This window comes from Lemur catta, chromosome 2 (assembly GCF_020740605.2).
Source record: "Lemur catta isolate mLemCat1 chromosome 2, mLemCat1.pri, whole genome shotgun sequence".
Classification (NCBI taxonomy): Eukaryota; Metazoa; Chordata; class Mammalia; order Primates; family Lemuridae; genus Lemur; species Lemur catta.
In genome coordinates, this window is record NC_059129.1 from 85,774,289 (window position 1) to 85,801,592 (window position 27,304).

Genomic DNA, 27,304 nt, shown 5'->3' on the forward strand with positions numbered 1-27,304 from the left:
AAAAAAAGAATCAAACACAGTCATTACAATGATGTGGAAAGATATCTGTAATAATTTCAGTGAAGGTTATAAAGTAGTATTTATCATATAATCTTATAGTTATTTTAAAATGTATGTATATACATGCAGGAAAAAGGCTGGGAAGTTATTCAGGAAATGTTAAGAGTATCTGAGTGAAGCTTATCAATAATTATTATTTTTTGCTTATTTCTAAATTTTCTAAATTAATCCATTAATTTTGTAATAAAAAGAAACAAAATCTAAATTATGGCCAATGAATTACGAAAATCTCACGATATTAAGTAAGAGAAAACAACAGGATGTAAAACTATATAGATAATATGGCCCCAGTTTTATTTGAGGGAAGACAAAAAGGGATGAAGGAAGGGACAAAAGGAAAGAAAGACGGAGGGAGAAAATCTCAGATATTTAACATCGGATCAGCTCTAGATGGTAAGATGAGTGGTTTTATTTTGTTGTTGATACTTTCCTAAATTTTCAAAGCATTTTTATAATGAACATGTATTGGAGAAAAAGGCTATGTCAGTAAATGTTACTATGGCCACGTTTTCAGGCATTTTTTTACCCAATAAATTAGTAAACCATACACTAATTACTAACAAAAATCCCTAGCCACATCAGTAAGCCAGTATATCCCAATTTAGATAGTTGGGGGTGGAGAGGGATGAGGTTAATTGCTTTTATTTCAAAATAAAACTGAGTTTGGTCCTAAAAAGATACTTGGTGAAGTTATTAAGTGTGTTTATGTCTTCCCTTTTCAGAATCATGGTATCATCCCTGTGTTTTGAAGACTTAGGAGTATATGAAGGCTGAAAAGAAGTCATATACCATCTAGCTTTAATGTTGTATAAATATTGCTGTCCCTTCTTCATATGAGGAGAACAAATGGTCGCATGGTCACCTTCTAGAGACCTTCTAGAGGTGTGGACCATTGTGGGGCGGGGGCTCTGCCTTTCAGATAGATAGTCTGGGGAGTCTCTCCCTGGTAAGAGACCTCACAGCCTGGCAATGATGCGACGCGCCGGCAGCTTCACTGACAGAGAAGCTAAGGCCCCTGGAAGGCTCGCCGGGTCCCACTTCCACACATCGTAGTCACAGCTGCACCACTAGAGGGCAGGCTGGCTCACTGACCCAGAAGTCACCTCCAGCCTACCTCAGGCTACCAGCCAAGGGGGCCTTGTGACTAACGTCTCCAAGTTTCAAGGGGCATGCTGTTGTCCACTCACATTCAACAAACAATAAATGCAGTATCAGTCTGAATTGAAACGCTTCTTTTAAATCATACCGAAATATTACCTTTTCTTTCAAAGCTTTCCTCTCTGACAAAGCAAACGAGAGCCAGGAACTTTGTCACCTCTTTTAAATAAAGAACTGTTGTATTATTCAGCTTTATAATGGCTGTTGATTCCTTGTCATAGGGGGTTCCTGCTCCATCTTCTTTGAGACTAAATGGGGACAGAAACCAAAATGTATTTGACCATTGAGAAAGAACTACAAATTGTAAGCTATTGACAGAGACCAGCTTTAACACACAAAAAATGATAATCATAGTAAGCCATTTACATTTGCAGTGCCTTTCAGCAAGAGATCTCAGAGACACACCGTCACAAGAACACGCACAGGCCATGACAGTCACTTTCCTACTGACACAGTGAGTTGCAGCAGCTGGGCAACTTTCCAGGGACCTGAGGAAGAAAGGTGACGGATGGAGGTTAGCTCTTCCCCCTCCTTGGCCAAGGGCTTCTTGTTTTCTCCTGATAGAATAGCCAGGCTGTCAAAAGCATGGTCTGATGAAAGATCAAGAAGGCTGAAGCATTATTGCAAATTAAAGAAGTCTAAAGAGACATAAGACCAAACGCTGGACTGGACCCTGGATCAGGGAAAAAACTGCTATAAAAGATAGAATTATGACCATTGATAAAATCTGAACATAGTCCATATATTAGGTGATAATGTAGCCATGCTAGATTTGATAATTAAACTGTGGTCCTATAAAAGAATGTCCTTGTTCTTAACAGATACCTGCTCAAGTAGTTAGGATCAAAGCATCATGTTGTCTACAACTTACTCTCTAATGGGTCACTAAAAACAAAGAGATGAACAACATGTATTAGAAAAAGAGAGATACAGCAAATACGGCAAACTGGTAAAATTGGTGAATCCCAAGGAAGGATATATAAGATTTCACTGTACCACTCTTGCACATTTTCTGTACATTGGAAATTTTTTCAAAATAAATAGTTAATATGTTGGTCTACTTAAGAAAAGTGTGGTCTGTAGACACAAATGACTTAGCTTTGAATCTCAACTCTTATTTATTACAAGAGTTTGGCCAAATTGAGTAACTTCTTTGAGCCTCAATTTCCTCAACTGTATACTAACAGTAATTAAGTTTCCTAATGAAGATGAAATGAAATAATGCATACACAGCACTAAGCATAATATGGAGAACATAAAATATACAATGATAATTGCTATTATTATGGCTTTAGTGATCAAAACTGGACCCTCTGAAGTCATCGTTGTAATGAAAGAATTATGAATCCTTTCCTTATAGGCAAAAAATATTTTCCTATACCTTCTTCCCTTATCTGAAACTATATATAAATTTTGATTTATTTTTACTTCCTAAATTTATGACTAATTGACCAGAAATTTAACTTAATTGGAATTGTGCTAAACCTCATTATTTTCACATAAGAGCTAGCATTTATTAAGCTTTACTATGTGACATGTACCATTCTTAGTTCTTACCATGCATTATCCATCATCTGCCGTAAGAATCTAAGCTAGGTATTGAGGAAACTGAGGCTAGGAAAAAATAAGATAACTTGGTCAAAGCTGATGACAGGACCTCAAATCTAGATCTGACTAGTTTCAAAGTTAATGCTTTAATCTCATAAATACACAAGGGGGTAGGGTGACACGCCAGATTTAATGAAAAGCCTGAATTATAGGGTATTTTAAGGGAAATATAGGTTTTTAGTTTTGGGAGTATTTTAAACTGCTATATACATGGCTACTTAAAACTAAATTGTGGAAGTTACTTTTCTTAAAAAAAAAAGGATTCAATTCACTATACCCTACCAAAACATAATAGAAAAATCTTTGAAGTCTTGGACCTTAAATGTTAAAGATGATTTGACAGGATTCTTAACTTCCATTGTATTGTTTTTAGCTGTTTTTTAATACTGAATTTCTTTTGCTTATAAGTAATGCTCCGAGAACAATAAACTGAAACATTTAAAATTTTCCACCAATGAAGAAACTGCCTTCAAAATTTCCAAGTAAAGATAATATTATGTAGATACTAAACATTGTGTTTATTAACAGCATTTAATAACACCAGAAAATTCTTAGGTGATAATGTTAAAAGAAAAAAGCAGGATATAAAATTACATATACAAAGTATTTTCATTATCCTAAAAATTATACATAGAAATAAAAATAAAATATATAAAAATATTAATAGTGACTGTTTCTAGGTGGTGAGATTATGAGCTATTTTAATTTTATTCTTTATACTTGTATGTATTCTCTACAATGAAAATGTATCACAACCAGAAAAAAGTAAACAAAAATATTAGCAAAACAAAAAGGACCCCCCCAAAAACTTACAAGTAGAAATTGGTGAGGTTTTGCAACTGTAAAAACTATGGTCTACTACCCAAATTTTCATCTCTAAGTAATGAAAACACAAGAGGGAACATATTTTAAAGTTTGCATGGGGGGCGAGGGTGGTGTATGTGAGGAGCTGCAGGAGGGCAGGAGGGGCAGAACTTCAGCTAAGAGATTCCTGAGACACCAACCAGGTCACCTGCTTTGCGCTGGTCTCCACCGGGCAGCTGGGGAAGGGGAGTGACACCTCCAGTGACAGGGCCACCTGCAGTCTCACTGCCTAAGAGGTCCCCAGGCTCCACGTACCTCCCCACCCCGCCTCCTGCCACTGCTCCAGCAAACAGTCTGAAGAAACCCCAGAGCCGGCAAGCCATTTGTGACCCAGACTGGTTCTGACTGCATCCTGTGGGTTCCCGTGAACACTGCACTCCACCACAGAAAAACAATCTGCCGGCAAAGCCCAGCTTCCTCCCCCATGTTTGTTTTAGCTGGGTAAAAGTAACTCTGATTAACATCATTTACATGAACAACTTGCCACTTACATCTAATTACCATATGGCACAATAATGATCATGCATATCGTTAAATATGTGCCAGATTAATTGTGTTGCTCATTGTACTTGATTACCACAGCAATCTAGACTGTAATCAGCATACATTCAGCTTCCGTGACTATTTCAAGGTCATCCACTTATGGTTTCAAAATAATAGAACACTGCAGGGCAGTAATCTTGGGCAATAAGGTCTATTTCTAAAGCCAGATGGCAGTGTTTAATAATAACAACAATCATAAATTATGACAGCTACATCTACCCAGGGTCTACCAGGTGAAGGCACATTATGAACCTAATGATATTCATTCTCACTACAATCTTATAAGGTTTCACTTCCTCTATTTCATAACAAAAGGGAGTGTGTGTGTGTATAACAGAGTTAACAGAGAGAATCTGAACTGAGTGGGAAAAGGACTTTCGGACAGAAGAGAGAAACGGTGAAACCGAGACTCTCACAGCAGCTGACACGGGAGGGAAAATGTCAAGCCGTGTGAAGCAAGTGCCAGGCAGTGAGTAAAAAGGAAGATGAACAAAAGCTTTAGCTCATCAAAGAATGGCTGAGAATGTGATATACAATATAAACAGACAGCAACACCTTGACATCTTCCTAAGAGAGACAACTAGTTCGCACCCATTCGCTCTGTACGACACCTGTTCAGCAAATCTATAATTACGTAGAATTGTTTGTCTGGTAACATGATCACCTCTCCCCATTCCTTGTTTATTTTATATTATTTTAAGTAAATAGGAAGTTCTGTTTTCTAAGAATATAAAACTATAATAATAAGTAATAATTAGCACATAATGTTGTTTGCGTAGTTTTATAATTCTCTGTTGTCCATAAGACAATCAAAAATATATTTTAAAAAACCAGCAGTTATTTCCCATAACAAAGAGGGAAATAGAAATATTGTTAGGATGAGATATTTATTTAGAGTTCAAGGATCTATCAGTCTTTCCCAAGTATATAAAACATCATGGCCGGGCGCGGTGGCTCATGCCTGTAATCCTGGCACTCTGGGAGGCCGAGGCGGGCGGATCGTTTGAGCTCAGGAGTTCGAGACTAGCCTGAGCAAGAGCGAGACCCCGCCTCTACTAAACATAGAAAGAAATTATACGGACAGCTAAAAATATATATAGAAAAATTAGCCGGGCATGGTGGCACATGCCTGTAGTCCCAGCTACTCGGGAGGCCGAGGCAGGAGGATCGCTTGAGCCCAGGAGTCTGAGGTTGCTGTGAGCTAGGCTGATGCCACGGCACTCTAGCCCGGGCAACAGAGTAAGACTCTGTCTCAAAAACAAACAAACAACAAAAAAAAAAACACATCATGATATGTTGATAGATTTTTCAACAGAGGATCAGGAATCAGTTAGACCTGGGTTTGAACTCTAGTACTGTTCCTTATTGACAATATGAGTGGGGGTTAGAAACTTAACCACTCTGAACCTTAGTTTCCCCATCTGTAAAGTGAGTACAGTTCAGCTGACCCCTGAACAACAGGGCTTTAAACTACAAGGGTCCACTTATACGCAGATTTCCTTCTGCCTCCCCCATTCCTGAGACAGGAAGACCAACCCTTCCTCTTCCTCAGCCTACTCAGTGTGAAGATGACAAGCATGAAGACCTTTATGATGACCATGTCCACTTAATGAATAGGAGATATGTTTTCTCTTTCTTATGATTTTCTTAATAATATTTTCTTTTCTTTAGATTACTTTATTGTAAGAATACAGTACATAATACATATAAAATATTTATTAATCAACTGTTCATGCTATCAGTAAGGCTTCTAGTGAACAGTAAGTTATTAGAAGTTATGTTTTTGGAGAGTCAAAAGTTATATGCAGCTTTTCAAGTGCATAGAGGGTCGACGCCCCTAACCCCTACTTTGTTCAAGGGTCAACTGTAGTTCCTGCCTCATGGAATAGTGGAGAATTAAATTATATGATGCAGGCAATAAGATTATTAGCATAATGCCAGGCATTTGCCCAATAATTGTTATTATTATTACATGCTAGATGATATATTTATTTGTAGATCTCAGTGATTTAAAAAGCCAAATAAGTCAATGCAAAATGCCTCAAAAATTATGAAAAAAAAAGAATGGCTTGATTGTGGCCTTTAAGAATGTTTTACAGCTGGGAGAGGTGGCTCACGCATGTGATCCCAGCACTTTGGGAGGCCAAGGTGGGAACATTGCTTGAGGCCAGGAGTTCAAGACCAGTCCAGGCAATATAACGAGACCCTGTCTCTACAAAAAAATAATTAAAAAATTAGCCAGGTGTGGTGGCATGTGCCTGTAGTTACATGTAGTCCCAGCTACTTGGGAGGCTGAGGTAGGAGGATCACTTGAGCCCAGTAGGTCAATGTTGCAGTGAGCTAGGTTAGCACCACTGCACTACAGCCTGGGCAACAGAGTAAAACCCTGTCCCCCCCCCCCAAAAAAAAGAACGTTTTACTTACCCATAAATACAAGAGATGTCAATAACCACATCTATCATATCACAGCAGAGCTCATAGGTTTGCATATCCACTGGAGTACTATCAGTTGCAATATAAATTTTACTGACCACATCAAATAGAAATGCCTTTTCAATTCCAGAATTCTGAAACAAAAAGAAAATGCTGCCTTAAAGTGACAGCTGATTTCAGACATGATTACATAAAATTATACGCCATCCTCAATGTAAAATACGAATGAACAAAAATTAACAAAAATTTCAGTTGTAGCATTTTATTACGATTTAAACTTCACTGTCATAAATTTCTTTATAATGGACTTGCATAAGAAATGAAAAGTAGAATTATCACAAATTATTTATTTTAGGTAAGCAAATTGGGTAGTACTTCCTAACTCTTACAGATATACCTGCAGTTAGGAAAAGGCCAAGTAAAAACACTAATTTTACTGACTGTAAATTAAAAAATAAATTTTGCTAATCTAAACAAACAAACTCACCAAAATTGTGTAGTGACAGAATAAATCTGAGTACACCCAACAGGTCTGCCTCAATTCAACTCTACAGAGCCTGCCTGGGATTGGTGGTTTATAGGACTCATTCAGCATTTCATTAACAAAGTGTGAAACATATAAAAAGCTATCCAACACCAGTGCAGTGGCTCATATCTGCAATCCTAGCACACTGGGAGGCCCAGGTGAGAGGACTGCTTGAGGTCAGGAGTCCGAGACCAGTCTGAGCAGGAATGAGACCCTGTCTCTACTAAAAACAGAAAAACTAGCCAGGCATGGTGGCTGATAAGTAGCCCCAGCTACTCCAGAAGCTGAGGCAGGAGGATCACTTGAACTAAGGAGTTTGAGGATGTAGTGAGCTAGGATGACGTCACTTCAGTCTAGCCTGGGCAACAGAGTGAATCACTGTCTCCAAAAAAACCAAAAAACAAACAAACGAAAAAACTATTGATTCAACAGTGTATATCTTATCACCAAAACCAAGTTGTATGCTCCTTACCACTGGTAAGGCTCTATTAATATTGAATGGTTACCCAAAACTTGAATAAACATTCCAACTAGACCAGTGAAGTACAGGAGTCTATTTGGGAAGTTAAATTTTAAAGGATGAAAAACAATCCTAGGAGTAGTATGTGCCTACAGTCACAGCAACTAGGGAGGCTGAGGCAGGAGGATTGCTTGAGTCCAGGAGTTTTAATCTAACCTGGGCAACACAGTCAGACCCTATCTTAAAAATAATTAAGTAAAACAATATATACGAGTAACCTTCAAAAGTAATACTTAAATGACCTTGAAATGCTGTGGGAGCAAGCAGAAATAAGATCTTTTTCACTCTTGCGATACTATTTTCAAATTTTACAAGTGACTCAAACAGAAGCGTATTATTTACTTACTGAGATAAAGATGTTTAGCAAATTCTCCAGAGTTGGGAGTTGTGGAATCAGTTTCTGAACCACTTTGCTAAAAGCTTCAAATATTGAATGATCATATATGCTTGTCAGATAAAAGCTGAAAGAGGAAACAGTATTTCATCACATTTTCCCTTTGACTGAGGAATAGACTTGTAATCTGCCTTCTATATCTATAGTTCTAACACACACATTCCAGCCTCCCTCAGAATTGACAATGACCTCAATAAAAAACGAGCATATCTTAATGAGCCACTCCTCCTAACCTTCCAAAAACCCAGAATTGTGTCTACTCTCACCTGTTGACTGGCAAGCTTAAAAGGACAGCAGTAGGTGCCAATACTAGCTTCCTGACAGTCTGTCTGCCAGAGAATCTACATCAGATCATCTTTACGCAAGCCTCTTAAGTTGTCCAATTAGTAACTATTATATTATTGATATCGAAGCATCTAATTTTTATTCATTTTACAATTTGCAAAATGAATGACGCATGTACCACCCCACAAAAAATGAGGCAAAGTTGTTTTTCTTTGTATTTGTTTGGATTGTTTTTAGACTACTCCTTTACTTATAATTATAGATAACATCATATTTACCAAGAACTGTAAACTTCTGCATCAACTAACTTCCTGAATTATATTTATGGGTTTTATGTTATGTGTTTTTCACATGGTTGGGGGCAACCTTAGCTTTGACCATTTGTTAAAAAACAGTGCTTTCACTGAAGATTAGAATGAGCCCTTACTCGCAAAGCTCATTTTCCCCAAATCCCATCCCAGTGTCTACAGCATAAAACAGGTAAACAAGGTAAATCAGTGCTCATGCCAAGCCAGCTGTGGTGACTCCGGACCCCAAACCTGCTATGTTCCATCCTTGACTGGGATCCCTGAGGGGTTTCTGTTCTCACCTGAGGTGAATTTTTTCTAATCCAGCATCTGCAAGGTCATCATTTGCCCTCTGGTGAATATCTCTTTGGGTTTCAATTTTGTGGTCATCTGACAGACCATCCACTTTATGAATAAACACCTCGAAGTTGATGTCGGTATTCACTTTGTAGGCCCTGGTCACCGTGAGGTGCAGCCTGGCCAGGGCTTCCATGTAATCGTCCTAGGATCAAAGGCAATGCCTGTGAGAGGAGGCTGCTTCGCTTTCTGCACCTTCCACACACACTTCATCTGGAAACAACGTGGCTATAACTCCCCAAAATATTTTACAAAGGCTCCCCCAAAAGAGCTGGCTTCTTAGAATTCAAGTTTGAACTCTTAACATTTGTTAACAAACAGAAAGAAGAAAAAGAAAGGCTAAAAAAATCGCAGCAGATTGAGGCAGTTATGATTTAGGCTGATGAGAGTCAGGAAGATCAGAGTTGTATTATTGTTTCAGGAAGAGAAAATGACCCCATGCCACGTCAGACCTTGCCTGGAATACTATTCTTCCCAGCCTTTTGGTCTCTTGTGAACTGCGATGAACAATTAGAGATGGAGATGTGATACGGGTCACAGGGAGGATGGGGAAGGAGCTGCGGGAACAGTTTTAAGAACCACTGGTCCAAGATATTGGCATGGATGTGGAGGGAAAGGAACACTCATACACTGCTGGTGGGACTGCAAACTAGTACAACCTCTATGGAAAGCAGTATGGAGACACCTCAAAGAACTAAAAGTAGACCTACCATTTGATCCAGCAATCCCACTACTGGGTATTTACCCAAAGGAAAAAAAGACATTTTATAAAAAAGACACTTGAACTCGAATGTTTATTGCAGCACAATTCACAATTGCAAAGATGTGGAATCAACCTGAGTGCCCATAAATGCATGAGTGGATTAATAAAATGTGGTATATGTATACCATGGAGTGCTACTCAGCCATAAAAAAAGATGGTGAATTAATACCTTTTGTAACAACCTGGATGGAACTGGAGACCATTATCCTAGGTGAAGTATTGCAAGAATGGAAAAACAAACACCACATCTACTCTCTATTAAACTGGAACTAACTGATCAATACTTATGTGCACACGTGGAAGTAAAACAACGTAAATCAATCAGGTGAGGGGGGGAGGGGGGTTGGGTAAAATCCCACCTAACGGGTACAATGCACACTATCTGGTGATGGTCACACTTACAGCTTTGACTCAAACTGTACAAAAGCAATTCATGTAGCCAAACCATTTGTACCCCCGTAAATATTCTGAAATTAAAAAAAAAAAAAAAAAAAAGAACCACTGGTCCAAAGCAGAAGTCCAAAAACCACAGCCCACAGGCCCACTGCCTGTTTTTTTAAAGTTACATGGGAGCACAGCCATGCTCTTTGCTTACATATTGTCTAAGGCTGCTCTCCTGCTACAACGGCAGAGTTGAGCAGTTTTCATCTGTGGAAACTCCTCAGAGACAGTACAGCTCTGCAAAGCCTAAGATACTTACTTTCTGGCCATTTGCAAAAAAGATTGCTGATCCCTGGTCTGGAGTACTTGCCCCAAACAACACAATGCTATTTTTTTTTTTTTTAAGAGACAGGGTCTCACTCACTATGTTGCTCAGGCTGGTTTTGAACTACCAGCCTCAAGCAATCATCCCTCCTCAGCCTCCCAAAGTGTTCAGATTATAGGTGTGAGCCACCGCATCTGGCCCACAGTACTGTTTTTTCCTTCCCACACCTATATAATAACATAATGAACACCTGTGTTTCCATCTCTCTGTTTAAGAAATAAAATGTCTACACCAAAGCCCTCTGTGTTTCTCCCCATCCTCCCAGCCCAGACCATCCCGCTACCCCCCACCCTCCAGAGGCAACCACTATCCTGAGTTTAGTGTTTATTCTCACTCATCTCTTCATACATTAGTACATACATATATATATGTATCCCTAAACACACAGAATTCATTTAAATTGTTAAGAAATTTACAGAAATACCAACTTGTATGCATTCTATAGTTTGCCTTTTTCCTTCAACATTATTGTCAGTGAGATTCACCTATGTTGAATGTTACGTAGTACATAACTCTAGTGCATTAATTCCTTTTAATGGTTCTATAAAATTTCATTTTATGGATGGTCTATAATTTATCATATGTTTGCTTGTTGATGGACATTCCAAGTATGTGTAAGTACGATAATGTGAAGTTTCATGTACACATGGCTCACCCTGAAGGCTGACTTGTTGGGTCACAGGTATGAGCATCTTAACGTGCCCGCACAGCATGTAACAGTGCCTAATGTTCCAGACTCTCACCAGCATTTGGTGCTGTCAGATCTCTTGACTATTGCCAATGGGAAGGGTGTGAACAGGTCTTGTTTTTATTGCAGAAAAAGGAAAGCAATCTGTAGGACAGAATTTAAGAACTTCTCATCCCCACTTATAACTCCAAACCTGGAAAATACAGAATGCCAATATAATTGGGGATGTTTTCTGGCATTCTTCTATTCTCTCAACTGAATCAATAAAAACGTCTCCCTAGTCTCTAGATAAATCAAAATATTAAATATATTAATTAGAAAATTATGAAGACAGAAAAAGAACAAATGGAGTCCTTCTCCTTCATACTCTCAAGAGTCATTTAAAATAAAAGGCAAATATTGGACATTGGGTCAGTAGATTAAGCATTAAATAAAAACTGAAGTTATTACTGTACGATTACACATACATGAAATTCTAGAAAAGGCAAACCAATCTACAAGTGACAGAAAGCATATCAGTGGTTGCCAGGGGCTGCGTGTTTTGGGGGACTGTCTGAGAAAGGGTACAGGGAAGCTTTGGGGCAGTAGAAATATTCCACATCTTGAATGAGAGGTGGTTACATGGTGTACACATTTGTCAAACCCACTGAACTATGCACTTAAAATGAATGCACGTTATTGCATGTAAATTATACCTCAAAAAACTGTTATCACTGATGTCTTTAAGCAAAGAAGGGAGTTAAGGGAACATGTCTGTGAGCAAAACTACCCAGTGTCAAAACAACATCACATCTCAAAAGATTAGAAATTGCTACTCTAACTTCCCTGCCAAGCATCTAAAATGGTCTGATTTCCAACTAACTGATGAAACAGCACACAGCTATAACGACTAAAAATGACATTAAACAGAAGAAAATACTTGGTTGATTAGAACAGAGGGACTGTAGATGATTTTTCCCACTGTTCATTATTAACCTTCTATGACAAATAAAAATAAAGCAGAAATATACTGTCTCCAAAATTAGACATAGGAATTACAGGCAGGTCACAATCACCAGCATGGGTCATGTGGAAACTCCCTTTTGGATCCAAAGGCATTGTGGGCAGGGGGTGGGGAGGTACTGGGGTGTCACACAGTTAGCTCACGAGAAATCACACTTGCTTTCAATCTTTTTTATTTCACAACATTCTGTGAGGACACATTTTCCCTTTGGGGATATATTTATCTGGTAATCTTGTGACTGTGAGGAATTCACAAGCAAAAAATAAAAATATGAGGTGTCAGACCAAAAGAGCACTGCTTAGAAATAAAGAAAAGGGCTAGGTGTGGTGGCTCACGCTTGTAATCCTAGCACTTAGGGAGACCCAAGGCAGGAGGATCACTTGAGGTCAGGAGTTTGAAACCAGCCTGAACAACATTGTGAGACCCTGTCTCTACCAAAAGACAGAAAAATAAGCTGGGCGTGGTGGCATGTACCTGTAATCCCAACTACTCAGGGGGCTGAGGCAGGGGGATCACTTGAGTCCAGGACTTTGAGGTTGCAGTGAGCTATGATCACATCACTGTACTCTAGCCCAGGTAAAAGAGCAAGACTTTGTCTCAAAAAACAAACAAACAAACAAAAGAAATAAAGGAAAGGACTCTCAAGTGCTGCTGAGACACCTCCCTAAAGCTTGATTTGCCTTTTAGTGCTTGTAATCACATCACATAAAGATTCCTACAAACATGATTTTTACACTCTGCTTCCAGTAGAAAAGTACATTAGGCTCTGAAACTGCTTATTTAATTATTCCCTATTTAGTAAATGACAGCACTCAACAATGTTTTTCCTACTTGTTTTTAAAAGTGTAACTTAAGGAGATGAATTTTTCAAATATTTTTATACCTTTCCCTGCCCTACAACTGAAAAAACCCACAACAAACCCAAGAGCCAGCACAGTGGTATGTGCCTATAGTCCCAGCTACTCAGGAGACTGAGACAGGAGGATGACTTGAGGCCAGGTGTTTGAGGCTGCAGTGCGCTATGACTGCCCCCATGAATAGCCGCTGCAATCCAGTCTGGGCAACATGGCAAGACCCCATCTGTAAATAAATAAAGACTTGAGAAACTAAAATAAAAAACACATTTGCTAATCCAAATTGAAGGTTGGCTTTTCATGTTCAGGAAAATTAAAACCAAATTACAGTTCCAACTTAAAAATAGGCAAGCAAACCCATTTTAGCTACATTATAGCCATACTACAAACATCTAAGATAGATTTGTATTGGAAGTTTGAGTTCCACAAATACAAATTGCTGTGTAAGCACAACATGGTATTTAAGTATTTACTAAAGCCATTATCTTGAAATGATGAGTCATCTGGTTGGAAACCCACTTAGCTACGGGTAGGACTACTGCTACCACTACCTAATTCAACCACAGCAACCAGCGGCTGTATGAATTAGGGAGAAAAATGGAGCTTAAAAGAGACAGATGAACATGACATCCCTGGGGCTTCCCCTCCCAGGCAGCAATGTGCACACACCCCATCCATTCCTCTCGGGCTCCAAGCTCCCTAATTTATGGTTCTGGCAGACCTGAGACAGGAAGGCAGGGGATACTGCCAAGACCACAGATGGGCCAGAAAACAGGTCAGTGCAAGTGGGACAGCCAGGAAAGCAGCTGCTGACAGCAGGCCTTGGACTTGGTGCAGGTGTCTACCAGCGGGCACAACACATGCGTTTCTGAGTAGGCCCGTGGGAAGAGTGTGAACCTCTGTTCACAGATCAGGCATTGGATTTAAAGTCTCTCCCCTCCACACCCCTACCAAAAAAGAAAGAAAGAACCCCTCTAACCAAACGGCTATTCTCCCACAGCCATGCAAGAGGTAAACAGTGCAGCTACTTGAAACTGAAAGGCCTGGTTGAAAATTTCATTATTATATTAAACAGGCACCTAGTTCCCCGAATGAACTTACGATCCTCTCAGGCATGAGCAGCCTTCTCAGAGAACGGTTTTCCAAACACAGAGCTATTATGATGAATAGTCTTCATAACCCTTCTCCCTAGCACCTCTGGTGCTCCTGGAAGGGCCGGGTGTGCTCAGCTGGGGTCATGCACCCCAGCAACTGGCCAACCTGTCTGATTGTGCGTCCAGAGTTCTAGGGACATGGCACAAACTGAACTTCAGAGTTGGTTTGGCACATGCCTAGAGGATCGATTTGATGACTTTTGTTCCCCCACAGCTGCAAAAGAGACCCCTTGGAGAGCCTTCGGGCTCCATCTCGCATCATGGACACTTTCTAAAGCTCTTGGACATGCAGAACTTGAAGAGCAACAATGCCCCAATCCTGCTGCACACACCTTTCCTAAAATGGATCTGCCTGGGATGTACCTGAGATGCACCTGTGGTCCTGCTGTCTCCCTTTCCCTCCTTCCCTTCGCACTACCTACAGGGGAAAGGCCCCAGGGTATACAAAACCCAGGGTGCCAAAGAGCCAACTGGAATGCTGGAAAAGGAATCTGACTAATGACTTGAGGAAAAGCTCTTCACCAGTGAAGGAGTTCCCAGTTCTTTGCTTCCAAAAAGTAGAAGGAGGACCTAACCAGGAAGCCTATTGATAAACTACTAAAAATAATTTTTTGTGATAGAAAACTGGGCAATTTAGGGGATACAACTTGGAAGGAATTTGAATAATGGGACAAATGCTATAACAAAACTCATCCTATCGTCACCTACTCATTTATTCTTTATATTTAATAGTTATCTATAAAATATATAATATAGTTATATTGTTTTAATCAATTGTGTGCTAATAATAATTATAATAATTTGTTTCAGAGGAAAATTTTTCACACTTAGAACTTTATCTTACAGGAAATAATAGTTTAAAGGTAAATTTATATCCATATTTTTGTGGCAGAGAACCTGTGACCTTTTGGAGATGTCTGCCAAGGGTATAGGGAGCAGAAGAGATGACACATATTTGCTGTCATTGGCCTGGATGGTCCCTCTATCTGTGAGGTTTCCCAGGTCTACGATCTGCTGAAGTGTGAACACCTCCCTAACAGTCAGCAGATTGGCTGGTCAAGGCTGGAGTCTTCTCTCTTTTGCAAAGTCTGAGAGCCCTGAATAAGAAACACTTGACCTATTCCAGAGTTTAGAAACCAAAGCAAAACCAACACAAAGGAATTTGCTTTAACATGGGGGTGGGGTGGGGGATGCCAGGCCATCACGCCCCCCAAGACTCTGAGCCTTACCTGGGAGTCGATGACGAATATGAGTGCTCCTGTTCCCCTGAAGATCATCTCGTAGTCAAAGGTAGGGTCAAAAAAGTCAATCTGTCCTGGGAAGTCCCAAATCTGAAAATTGACAAAGGAGCTGTTGGATACATCTTCCCGGCAAATCTTGTTAGTGCTCTCCAGGAACAGGGTCTCGTTGGGAGACATTTTGTGAAAGACCACTTTCTGGATGGACGACTTGCCGCTCCTCCTCAGCCCCATGAGCAGGATTCTCGGCTTCACCTCTGTGCTGAAGGGGTCGCTGAAATCCAGAACTGGAGAAACCACAGAACGAGAACGAGGGTGAGACGCTTTCACGGTGGTTAATTAGAAGAGTTTCACTTCCACCTCAAACGTGATTTACGATTCACAGACGATGCTACTCTTTCAAATTCAGGGAGTGCTAACTACATCACTCCACTCGTTGAGGGGACAGCTTTTGGTAGGTGTGAAACACTAACAAATGTATTAATAGTTTCACTACTTGTCACACCATCCCCGAGGACAAGACGCCTGTGCAACGCCACATCACGAGCAGGGACTCTGGAGTGCGAAGGGCAGAGACTTCCTGGAACAGAGTGTCTGTGGAAAGAATCCAGGACTTCCCGAGCCAGAGCAATGTCCTCTGCTATCATCACAGTCTCTACGCACGAAAGAGATGCTTGTTTATTTGAGTGATGCCTCTCTCAGTTATCTTCCTCTAGCCACCAAGGCCTGGGAAACGGACACTGGACTAGATGCCTCAGATTTAGACTGTTTTAGGGAACAGATGCAAATGTTGTGAGAGCCAGACCTCCCCCGGCCCACTCTGGCTCTAGGCCTGCACCATCCTATAAGGTAGGCACGAGCCATACATAGCTATTTAAATTTAAATTGATTAAAATTCAGATCCTCCTTATAGGGTTCCTAAAATAGTCAAATTCATAGGTAATAGAAAGTAGAATGGTGGTTTCCAGGGGCTGGGAAGAGAGAGGAATGGGGAATTACTGTTTAATGGGCACAGAGTTTCAGATGGGGAATACTGCTGGAGACAGATGGTGTGATGGGTCTGAATGTACTTAATGCTACTGAACTATACACTCAAAAATGGTTAAAATTGTAAATTTTATGTTATGTATATTTTACCACAATAAAGAAAATTCCGGGCCGGGGGTGGTGGCTCACACCTGCAATCCCAGCACTCTGGGAAGCTGAGGTGGGAGGATCACTTGAGATCAGGAGCTTGAGACCAGCCTCAGTAAGAGCAAGACCCTATCTCTACTGAAAATGGAAAGAAATTAGCTGGGCAACTAAAAATATAAAAAATTAGCCAGGCATGGTGGTGTACACCTATAGTCCCAGCTACTCGGGAAGCTGAGGCAGAAGGATCACTTGTGCCCAGGAGTTTGAGGTTGCTGTGAGCTAAGCTGACCCCACGGCACTCTAGCCCGGGCAACAGAACGAAAGTCTGTATGTAAAAAAAAAAAAATTCCATTTCTCAGTTTCATTAGCCTCTGCAAGTGCCCAACAGCCACATCTGGCAAGTGGTTAATGTATTAGACAACACAGACATAGGACAGTCTTATCATCACAGAAAGTTCTATAGGTCAGCACTACTCCAGTCCCTGGTAACAAAAATTCAATCCTAAAGTCCTCTGCCAAGGTCCCTTGAGGGATTAGGCATCACTGGATAAAAGAAGGAATTGGTAAAAAAGTTCAAAACCTTGTAGGGCTCTCTCTTTTCTTTGTTCTTGAAACATATAGTATTAAGTCTACAATGTCCTTTAGTCCTAGACGACCACTTAATTTCTAAGCAGCCTTCCTACTTGACCGAGAGCGTTTACATTTCACAGAAGCAAAGTGTAGCCTAGGGGTTACATGTTAGGGCTCTGATGTCAGCAAGACTTGGGGTTTGAGCTATCAGACCTTGGAAAAGATACTTAGCTTTTGAAACTCAAGGTCCATAAAATAGACTTGATAATGATAATAAACATCTCACAGGGCTGTTATGATAATTAAATGAGATCTAGGACCTACAATAATTATTAAAAGCAAGACTTATTCAGCAAACGGTGCTGGGGCAACTGGATATCCACATGCAAAAGAATGAAGTTGGACCCTTACCTCACACCATATACAAAAATTAACTCAAAATGGATCAAAAACCTAAATTTAAGAGCTTCAACTATAAAACTCTTAAATCAAAATGTTTGATTTAAAAAGGAAACATAGGTATAAATCTAGGTGGCCTTAGATTAGGCAATGGTTTCTTAGCTATGATACCAAAAGCACAAGCAACCACAGGAAAAAATAGATAAACTTCATCAAAATTGAGAAACAAAGTGAAAGATAATCTATAGAATGGGAGAAAGCATTTGCAAATCATATATGTGATAAGAGTCTAGTGTTCAGAATATATATAAAGGACTCTTACAATTCAACAGTAAAAGACAACCCAATAAAAAATGGGCAAAGGATCTGAACAGTCATATCTCCAAAGATGATACACAAAAGACCAATAAGCATACAAAAAGATGTTTCACATCATTAGCAATCAGAGAAATACAACCAAAACCACAATAGGATGGCTATAATCAAAATGACAGATAAAGTGTGAGGATATGGAGAAAATGGAACCCTCATCAACTGCTGATGAGAATGTATAATGGTCCACTTTGGAAAAGAATTTGGCAGTTCCTCAAAAGGTTAAACATAGAGCTACCATATAACCCAGTAATTCCACTCCTACAAATATACTAAAAAAAATAAAAACATGTCCAAGTACAAACTTGTACATGAATGTTCACAGCAGCATTATTTATAACAGCCAAGAAGTAGAAACAACCCGATGCCCATCAACTCATGAATGGATAAATAAAATATGAGATATCAACACAATTGAACATTATTTACCCATAAAAAAGAAATGAAGTACTGATTCATGCTACAACATGGAGGAACACTGAAAACATTATGCCAAGTGAAAGAAGCCAGACACAAAAGGCTACATGTTACATGATTCCATTTATATGAAATGTCCAGAATAAACAAACCCATAGAGACAAAAGTAGATTAGTAGTTGCCAGGGGCTGGAGAGAGGGGAAAATGGGGAGTGGCTGTTAACTGGTATGTGGTTTCTTTGGAGTGATAAAAATGTTCTGGGATTAAACAGTGGTGAAGGTTGCACACCTTTGTGAACGTACTAAAAACCAATGAACTGTACACTTTAAAGGAGCAAATACTATGGTACATAAAGTATATCTCAATTTTTAAAAAAGAGTTCATGAATGACCAAAAAAAAAAAAAAAAAGACATAAAAATAAAAGACCTAGTATTAAACATGGAGAAAGATCAAGAAAATAAATCAATGTCTTAAGAAAAAAGGGAAGAATATAAGCAAATATAGAGATAGAAATACATTAAATTATTTTCCTAAATTTCTTTTTTGTTTCCTTCTGAACTATACCTCATTATGTCTTTCTTTGTCCCTGGTCTCAGTCTAACCCTAACAGATAGACAAGTAATCCTTTATTTCCCTATTGTAACTAAACAATTTTTTCCCCCAAAACTCTACAACTGTCTAAAACTCATGTTAATATCTGATATCTTAGTAAATTTCATTTACTGTACATAATATTTTGACATATGAATTTGTAGGTGTAGGTAAACATACAAATTTCAAACAAAATAATGATTGAATAAAGAAAAAGCAAGAATAGATGTGCATAGACACGACTCCATTATAAGCAACACCTCACTCCTACTTTACCCACACACATTTTCCAGTTCAGCTGAACCCAAGTCAACAAGTTGCTGGTGATATAAAACATAAGCAGTAATGTGGAAGTGAACCACCCAAAGGTCACCAGATTGCTTCTTCAACAGTGATTATTTGCTACCCACTCACTATACTGCCATTGCAAGTCAATCCCAGCAAAAGCAAGGCATGAATTGAAAACGAAAATAGTACTCTGTCTCACAAAAAAAAGGGGCGGGGGAAGGCAAAGAAAACAAATGACCTAATTTTTAAAAGGGGGAGGAGCAAAAGATTTGAAGAGACAATTCACCAAAGAAGATTCATGGAAGGTAAATAAGCACATGAAAAGATACTTAACACATCATTAGTCATTGAGAAAATGTAAATCAAAACCACAATGGGACACTACTACACACCCACTTAATTCTAAAAATTAAGAAGATACACAGTAACAAGCATTAGCAAGGATGTGGAGGTACTAGCATTCACATATGCTGCTGGTGGCAATGTAAAATGGTACAACTATTTTGGGAAACCATTTGGTGGTTTCTTAAGAAGTTGAACATACATCTATCATATTGTCACAGCCGTTCCACTGCTAGGTATTTACCCAAGAGAAATGAAAGCATATATCCATACAGAAACTTGTACACAAAGGCTCATAACAACCTTATTTGTAATAGTCAAAAACTAGAAACAACCCAAATGTCCGTCAACTGTTGAATGGATAAACAAATTGTGGTATGTCTCAGCAATAAAAATAAATACATAAACTACTGATACCCATAACATGAATGAATTTCAAAATAATTATGCCGAGTGAAAGAAGCCAGTTAAACAAGGACATATCCTATAATTCCTTTTTCATAAAAGTCTTTTAAAAATATGAACTAATCTACAGTGACAAATGGCACATCAGTGGTCGCCTGGGAAATGGAAGAGGTAATAATAAGGAAGGCCAGAGGGAGGAACTCCTAAGGGGTGATGGATATGTGCTTTATCTTGATTGTGGTGATGGCTTCACAGGTGTATACATATGTCAAACTTATCAAATATGTGTACTTTATGTCAATTGTACCTTTACAGCTGTTTTAAAAAAACGTAATCTCAAGTACAAGAATGGAAACCTTAAGAGCTATAGTTGCTTTGCTATCACCTCCCAAATAGCAAGTGTTAGATCAATGCAAAGTAGGGGAGAAAGCCTGTGGGCTGGGGGAGGAACCCTGTGGATTATATACACTATGAATGCAGATTTAAAGCAGTGCAGAATTTGGATGGAGTAGAGAGAAGGAGGGACAGGAAGGAAGCCCTCCAGGAGATGGAAGCCGAAATGTAAGCAAAGTCATAATGTGTTGCATGGAACGGGAAAATACGCATGCAATGAAAATTCATAGCAATCATGTATGAAGGTGCCTATCATGTGCCAGGCCCTGTACTAGGCACTGTACACACTTCATCCCATTCACACTCCTTCAAGAATAGATATTACTATGTCCATTTCACAGGTGAAGAAACGCAGGCTCAGAAAGATCAAGTAACATTCAAACTGAGGGGTGGCCCATCCAGAGTCTATGCATTCTTTCTGCTGTACAACACTCCTGCAATTAATGAAAGCAAAACTCCACATTAAATTATGTACAAATGCAAAAATATTTGTGTTTATAAATGTCTTTTTTCCCAATTTATACTGCTAGATATGGGCATAGATTTTAACTTATCTTCAGCAGAATCTGTAAGACTCTATGTGGCATGATCATCCATGCTGGTGCCCTGTGGGAGGTGGATCTCCTCCTCCTGGGGGGATGGGGAGGTGACAGACAGCACTGTGAGGGGAGGAGGGAGTGTATACGCATGTGTACACACATGGAGGGTGGCTGGGAAGCCAAACACACGTGCGGCTGTAACACCATGAACAGCAACAGCGGAAAGTATTTCCTTTTCCCTGCCTGCCAAATTCAAGCATGGGCCACCCACGGTAAACAGCTGGGAAACGGGGGCCACATCAGCCAGAGGACCATCAACGTTGCTGAGACTGCTCAGTCCTGTGCAACTGCATCTTACCACACCCGCCTGGGGTGTATGACAACACACTGTGTGCCAGGGTCTGCACTGGACATTTCTACAAACTTTACCTGCCCAGTGAGGAAGCACAAGTCTGTTTGACATCTGTGGAATCTCGGGTAAGGAACCTGCCCAAGGTCACACGACTGGTATGTGGTGGAGTGCTGCTCACCCAGAGCCTCAGCCACCAATCAGCTGTCACACTAAATACTAAACTGTAGTCTAACCTGCATATCTCATGAATTAAAATTTACACGGGACCATCTCCTTGAGGTGTTCTACAAAATGGCCTCCTTCCAGAGGAGCCTCATGATTTCCAAACCTTAAGTCAGAACACATTAGTCATCATAAAATCAATTAGTGGGCATTTATGAGCAACAGCATTAAACATCAACAAAGAAATAAAAAAAGAAACTAGAAAATGTCAGAGTACGTCATGCATAAGAGTAAAAACTGCTTAGTGAAATTCTTTACGTTTTATTTACGTGTATGTGGGTGCTAGTTCATAATATAAATTTTGTTTTTGACTGTGGGCCACAGTCAAAAACTTTTATAGGCCACAGCTTTAGATCAGAAAAGGTTTCTTTCATACCAGAAAGGGACTGCTGACAAAAATCTCCCCTCTGATCCTCTCCCACCTTCCCCTCAATTACATCTGCTTAAGCAACCTCATAGAGCTTGGATAGCTTAGTTGGTAGAGCCTCAGACTCTTAATCTGAGGGTCCAGGGTTCAAGTCCCCGCCCGGGCACTGAAAAAAGAAGCCCCATAGAGCACAGCTCTGAGTTCCCCAACCTCAACAGGAGTGGTAGAGGCAGGCAGCTTATGTTAGGAAGGGTAACACCTCAGCCTCTCAGCCTGGAGAAGGCTGGGCTCTCCAAAGCTTCCCATCACCGGCTGTCTCAGGCTTTGTAAGAGAAAGGTGAAAGAGAATGAAGGATGACAGCTGCCCTGGAAGGGGGGCAATCAAAGGACAAGTCTTTAAAAATCTGCTACAGGAGGCTCCCTTTAAAAGTGCCAAGGGAGTTTGGAGGAAGTTGCCCAAGTGAGGTGAAATTTACAATAGGGCAGCTTGTTCTCATTTCATAAGGGTTCCCTGAATGCCTGCCAAGTGAGCAGTGAGAGCAACTGAGAGCAACTGACAATTACCATGCACGCTGGCTAAGGCTAGGTGTTCTGGACAGCAAGTGAGGGCTCCCTGGAGAAATAACATCTGCATCCCAAAGAGGAGGCATGAAAAGGATGAATGAGGGAAAGAGTTGGGAAGAGATTCTGGCAAGGGAGGTGGAGGTTAGGGAATGCAGTCTGAAGGCAAAAAGAGGCGACACATTGTCCGGTGGTTCCCACAGCATTTAGAATAAACCCAAATGCCTTCCTCTCCCCACAGGCTTGGCACCGGCCGCCCTCTCACCCGTGCTGGGCTCATCTTTCCCACTTGTTCCCTCTCCTCCAGCCACACTGGCCTTCCAGATAGTTCCTCACCTCCAGGTCCTGCCTTGCCCCTCCCTCTGTGTGGACGGCCTCCCCAGGCTCCTTGTCCCACTCAGCCCAGCCGCAATGTCACCTCCTCTGATCTAAATCAGGCCCTATCACTCCCTAGGCCAAAACCCTGTGACTTTACCAGTCTTCTTACCTACTGCATTTGTCTTCTTGTTTGTTTACTTGTTTATTGTCTGTCTCTGACATATACAGAGGCAAAATACATTGTAGCAGGTGGCATGAGTTCAATGAATACCTTTGAATAAATCAGTTGGCAGAGAGGTAACAGGCCAGCTCATGGATGAGATGCCAGACGTCTGGATTTTACTCCGAAAGCCACGAGGAAATCACCAGGGGTTTTAAGGGGACACTAACATGATCAGATTTACATTTCAGGAAGTTCACTCCAGAAACAGACTCCCTAGAGGTGTGGAGGAGTTGGGAGATTGTTCTAGAACACAAATGAGAAATGACAGAACCAAGGCACAGGCCGTGGAAACAGGCAGAAGAAATGGACTCATGAGAAGCTGAAATCTATGGCCCGCTGGACACGGGGGACAAGGGAGAAAGAAGCCCTGGGTTCCAGACCCGGCAGCCCGTTCACCAAGAATGTAGAGGGAAGAGGCTGGACAGGTATTTGGACTTGTTGAGTCTGTGGCGCCTGCTGGTCTGCAGCTCACATGGGGAGGGATCCAGGGCCGCAGAAGGGGCATAAACACGTGTGGATGCAGACAGGCTGGAAACGGGAATGGAAGCTGCTGAGGCAGCCCACGCCTGATGGTCCTTTTCCCCCGATCTCATTGGCTGAGGGGGCATGTCTAAGGAGTTTTAGCCTCAGCCACTGCAAAATGCTCAAATCAGCCCACTCCAACCTCTCTTCAACCAGCAGTACCATTTACTGACCACCTACATAGCTGGCAGTGTGATCCCTGCTCCTCAAGTTGGTAACATTCATCCCTTACAGATGTAAAAACGGACACCTCCCATCCACATACTAATCACAGCATGTAGTTTCTTTGGTCAAGCAAGATGAGTAAGCTGTACAACACTGCACCTATGGTCAACAATAACATATTATACACTTACACATTTATCAAGAGGACAGATCTCATGTTAGGTGTTCTAACCACAATGAAGTTTTTTAAAACTGTCAAGAGGTAAAGAGGAAGAGAAAGAACCAATTAGAAGATATTTATGGCACATCTAAGCAAAGAGTGAAAGATGTGCCAAAATATGCAAGAATGGTATATTCATTATTTCAAATATAAAACACTGGAGAAATTGTAATTTCAGAAAGGGCTAGCTGACCTCTTCCTGCATGCAGCAAGCCATAAAGATTCCTCAGGCAGGAGGACCTGCCCTATACCAGGGAGAGAAAGTGACTCTTATCACCAGACACTGGGAAGGAAGTGGCGACTGCACTGGATCTGAATAAATATACTTAACAAAGTAACCCTTATCTTCCACTAGTTTTACACCCCCTACATATCTCCTAGTGACTACCCTAGAAAATGTACTGTTTCTAGCCAGATTTTCTTTGTCTTGTCATTGCCTTTCAAATTTATCATTCTTTGCCTAAAAAGTACAAAGTATTTTGCTTTGGCCACTTCTTTGGACTTCACGCTCTTGTGAAGATCCCCATGCACATGCAAAACTAATAAAATCTGTACGCTTTTTTCTTGTTAATCTGCCTGGTGTCGATTTGTTTTCTAGATCCAGCCAAAGAACACACGTAAGAGCTTATGAGGAGCTGGAGGTGATCTCTGGCTCCCCTACATAGGCACTGAGAACCTTTAGGTTGGTGGAATAATATTTAGGGCAACAAAGCAGCTGTTACCTGGGAATATATTATATATGTGTATTTTGGGCCACAGATGATGAAAGACTTACTGTTCTTTATTTTCTCCATATTTAGGAAACATCAGTGTGGCCTTCCGCCATTTTTCCCACATGGGATATTACACATATACTTGAAGAATGAAAAAAAGTTATCATTTGAAAGGGTTTAAGCAGTGGTATTGACTTCTGTCTTTCTGTAAAATTTTAATACTATATTCTAAAGGGGGCTTTTTTTTCCTTTCAGTCTAAAATTTAGGTTCAGTGGCTGGCCTGTGTACCACAAAGTATAGAACGATACAAAAACACCATTCTGCAGTTTGTAGCTTAATCAAATTAAAATTGTTGTAAAAAACAAAACAAACTGAGGCCTCAGTGCTTACCACAACAAACACTCAATAGATAGTTGTTTGCTGGGATGATTAAACGAAAGTGACTGAGCAGAATTTGAAGCTAAATTAACCAAAGCTTTAAAAAGAAACTTCATGTCTGACTTTGGCCCAGCTCAGCACTTGGAACTGGCTTTCAAGAGGATCAGTTTTATGCCTAGGCAAAGTTAACCTCCTCCGGTCAGAGACACTGAATATTCCTTACCTATCTTCCACTTGGTCCTGTCAATATCCCAATTTCCCACATGGCCCGGCTCTGGAACCGGACTGCTAAAGACCTCAGGGAAACTCAACACCCAAAGAGCAGTGCTCTGGAGAAGGCTCCTCTAATTGGGCCATTATCAGTCTTTCACACCTGCAGACTAACTACTTAATCCGGAATTAGCCAGTAACCAGCAGAGCCAGGTCAAAAACCAACAGGCCTTGTAAATAAAGAAGGCAGAGAGAGAAAGAAGGATTAGCACCCTGAGCGCAGGGCTGCCTGGGGACCAGGCTTGGCTGATCTGTGGGTTGCTTACAACGAAGAAGGAACCAGAAACCAGGAAAATGGGAATTGAGGCCAATGTGCACCTCCTTACACAGTTCTTAAGAGGGTTGGCCCTGCCTTCCTGAGTTCAAGGGGTCTCTTCAGGGAGAATGAGACATCCTACGAAATGTACATCATAAAGTCTGGTGCATTATACAATTTGAGAGCTATTATGATATAATTAAGGAAAGTTCTTCAAGAGGTAACAGTTTTGAAGAGGCCCAAAATAGGAAAACATAAACAACAATTTAATGAAAGAATTAGGGTGACATAGTGGCAAAGTGATGGCAAGTGGAATGGCTGAAGAAGTATTGGGTTAATGGCAGAATGGGGTTCAAGCTCCAGCTCTGCCATTTACTATCTGTGTGACCCCATACATGTCCCCTAGCCCATGAGTCTTAATTTCCTCCTCTGTCTCTATCAGTGCAAGTGTGTGCACACACACGCTCCTTTTTTTCTTGTTTTCCCATCTCAATCCTAGGCAACTGCAAAGGTCTTTTGTGGAATGTAACTCTGTGAGAGGCTCACTCAATCTTAAGGGAGAGTTAGAATTTCTTTGTTGTTAGTATTCTGTGGGGTCAGCAAAGGCTTAAGCGTCTACATACTTACGGTTTTAGGAAGAGGCCTCTAGCTTGTTTCTGTCTGCAACATTATCTGTGGGTCCTTTAAATTTCCAGAGCATGTGTTGATCAATAGAACTACTTATACATTGAAAACCCAGGAGCTCAAGAAATTCCAACAAGTAGCAATGAATCATAGGAATAATATTAGTACTACTAATAAGAAAATATGGAAAAATCATGAAGATTCACTGTCCCTTTGATTAACTACTTAGTAAGGAGAATTAAATGCAATCAATATTTATTTTCAAAGGCATAAAGGTTTTTAAAGGTAATTAATTATGTGTGAAGACCAAATCTTTCTCTATGAAATCCCCTCAAATCACAGTGGCAGGTAACTAAAAAAAACAGGATAGTTACCGTATACAAATATTTTTTTAACATATGTAATTCAATGACATTTCTAATGTGTTCTGATTTACTGAACCTCCTACAAGACGGGAAAAGTGTTCTTATGAACTTTCTCACAATCACTTTGAGAGTGAATCAAGCTTGGCTTTATGTAGTCCTCTATTTTACACACTGAGAAACAGCTGAAGTCTTTCTCAGGGGCCCCCAAGAGAACAAAGTTGACCAGCTCCATGGACGCTGTAGGACAGGAGTAAAAACCTATTTGTCTTGAATGTCACAACAGAACCAGGGAAAGCCACTGTCGTAAGAGAGCCCTAAGGCTTTGTAAGAGAAGGGAGACTAAAAAAAGGTAAAGGATACAAAAAGAATAAAGAAGGTAGAGAAGAAAGAAGAAAAAGGAGCAGGGAAGAGGTGGCTGTGGTAGGAAGTGAAATTGTCACCAACAATTGCTCTGGGGTGGAGGGAGGACTGACTAAAACGGGATAAATTTTGGGGCAGACACATAGTTATCTCTGAAAGACAAAGATAACCTTTCAAACTCACAGCCACATTTCTCACCCAGAACTTGCTGTCTCTGCCTCTTATTTCCATTAGACTATCCTCTGTCTGATATTAAAATAGGAGAGATTTCTAATAAAAGTAGAGAATCAAGATTCTATGATACCCTGAATCAATGAACATGTTTATAACACATGTGATATAAAAGTATGCTCTCCAAATACAGGTATTCGAAAAAGCACTTGCCTATGGTATGACTTTGGCTGCACCATTTTTAACTATTCCGTAGTTCCATCT

The 27,304-nt window shown here is 40.4% G+C and overlaps 1 protein-coding gene and 1 non-coding gene across 2 annotated transcripts in view; one reads left to right on the forward strand and one right to left on the reverse strand.

Annotated features, from left to right (window-relative positions):
* RRAGD (Ras related GTP binding D) overlaps positions 1–27,304 on the reverse strand; it is a 35,898-nt gene that overhangs the window by 4,389 nt on the left and 4,205 nt on the right. The window contains exons 2-6 of the mRNA XM_045544019.1: positions 15,493–15,788; positions 8,981–9,180; positions 8,059–8,173; positions 6,658–6,800; positions 1,318–1,466 (exon numbers count right to left, since the gene is read on the reverse strand). Of these exons, the coding sequence (XP_045399975.1) occupies positions 1,318–1,466; positions 6,658–6,800; positions 8,059–8,173; positions 8,981–9,180; positions 15,493–15,788 (903 nt within the window). The remainder of the gene's footprint in view (positions 1–1,317; positions 1,467–6,657; positions 6,801–8,058; positions 8,174–8,980; positions 9,181–15,492; positions 15,789–27,304) is intronic.
* On the forward strand, positions 21,987–22,059 carry TRNAK-CUU. Its single transcript has one exon. It is a non-coding gene; the product is annotated as a tRNA-Lys (tRNA).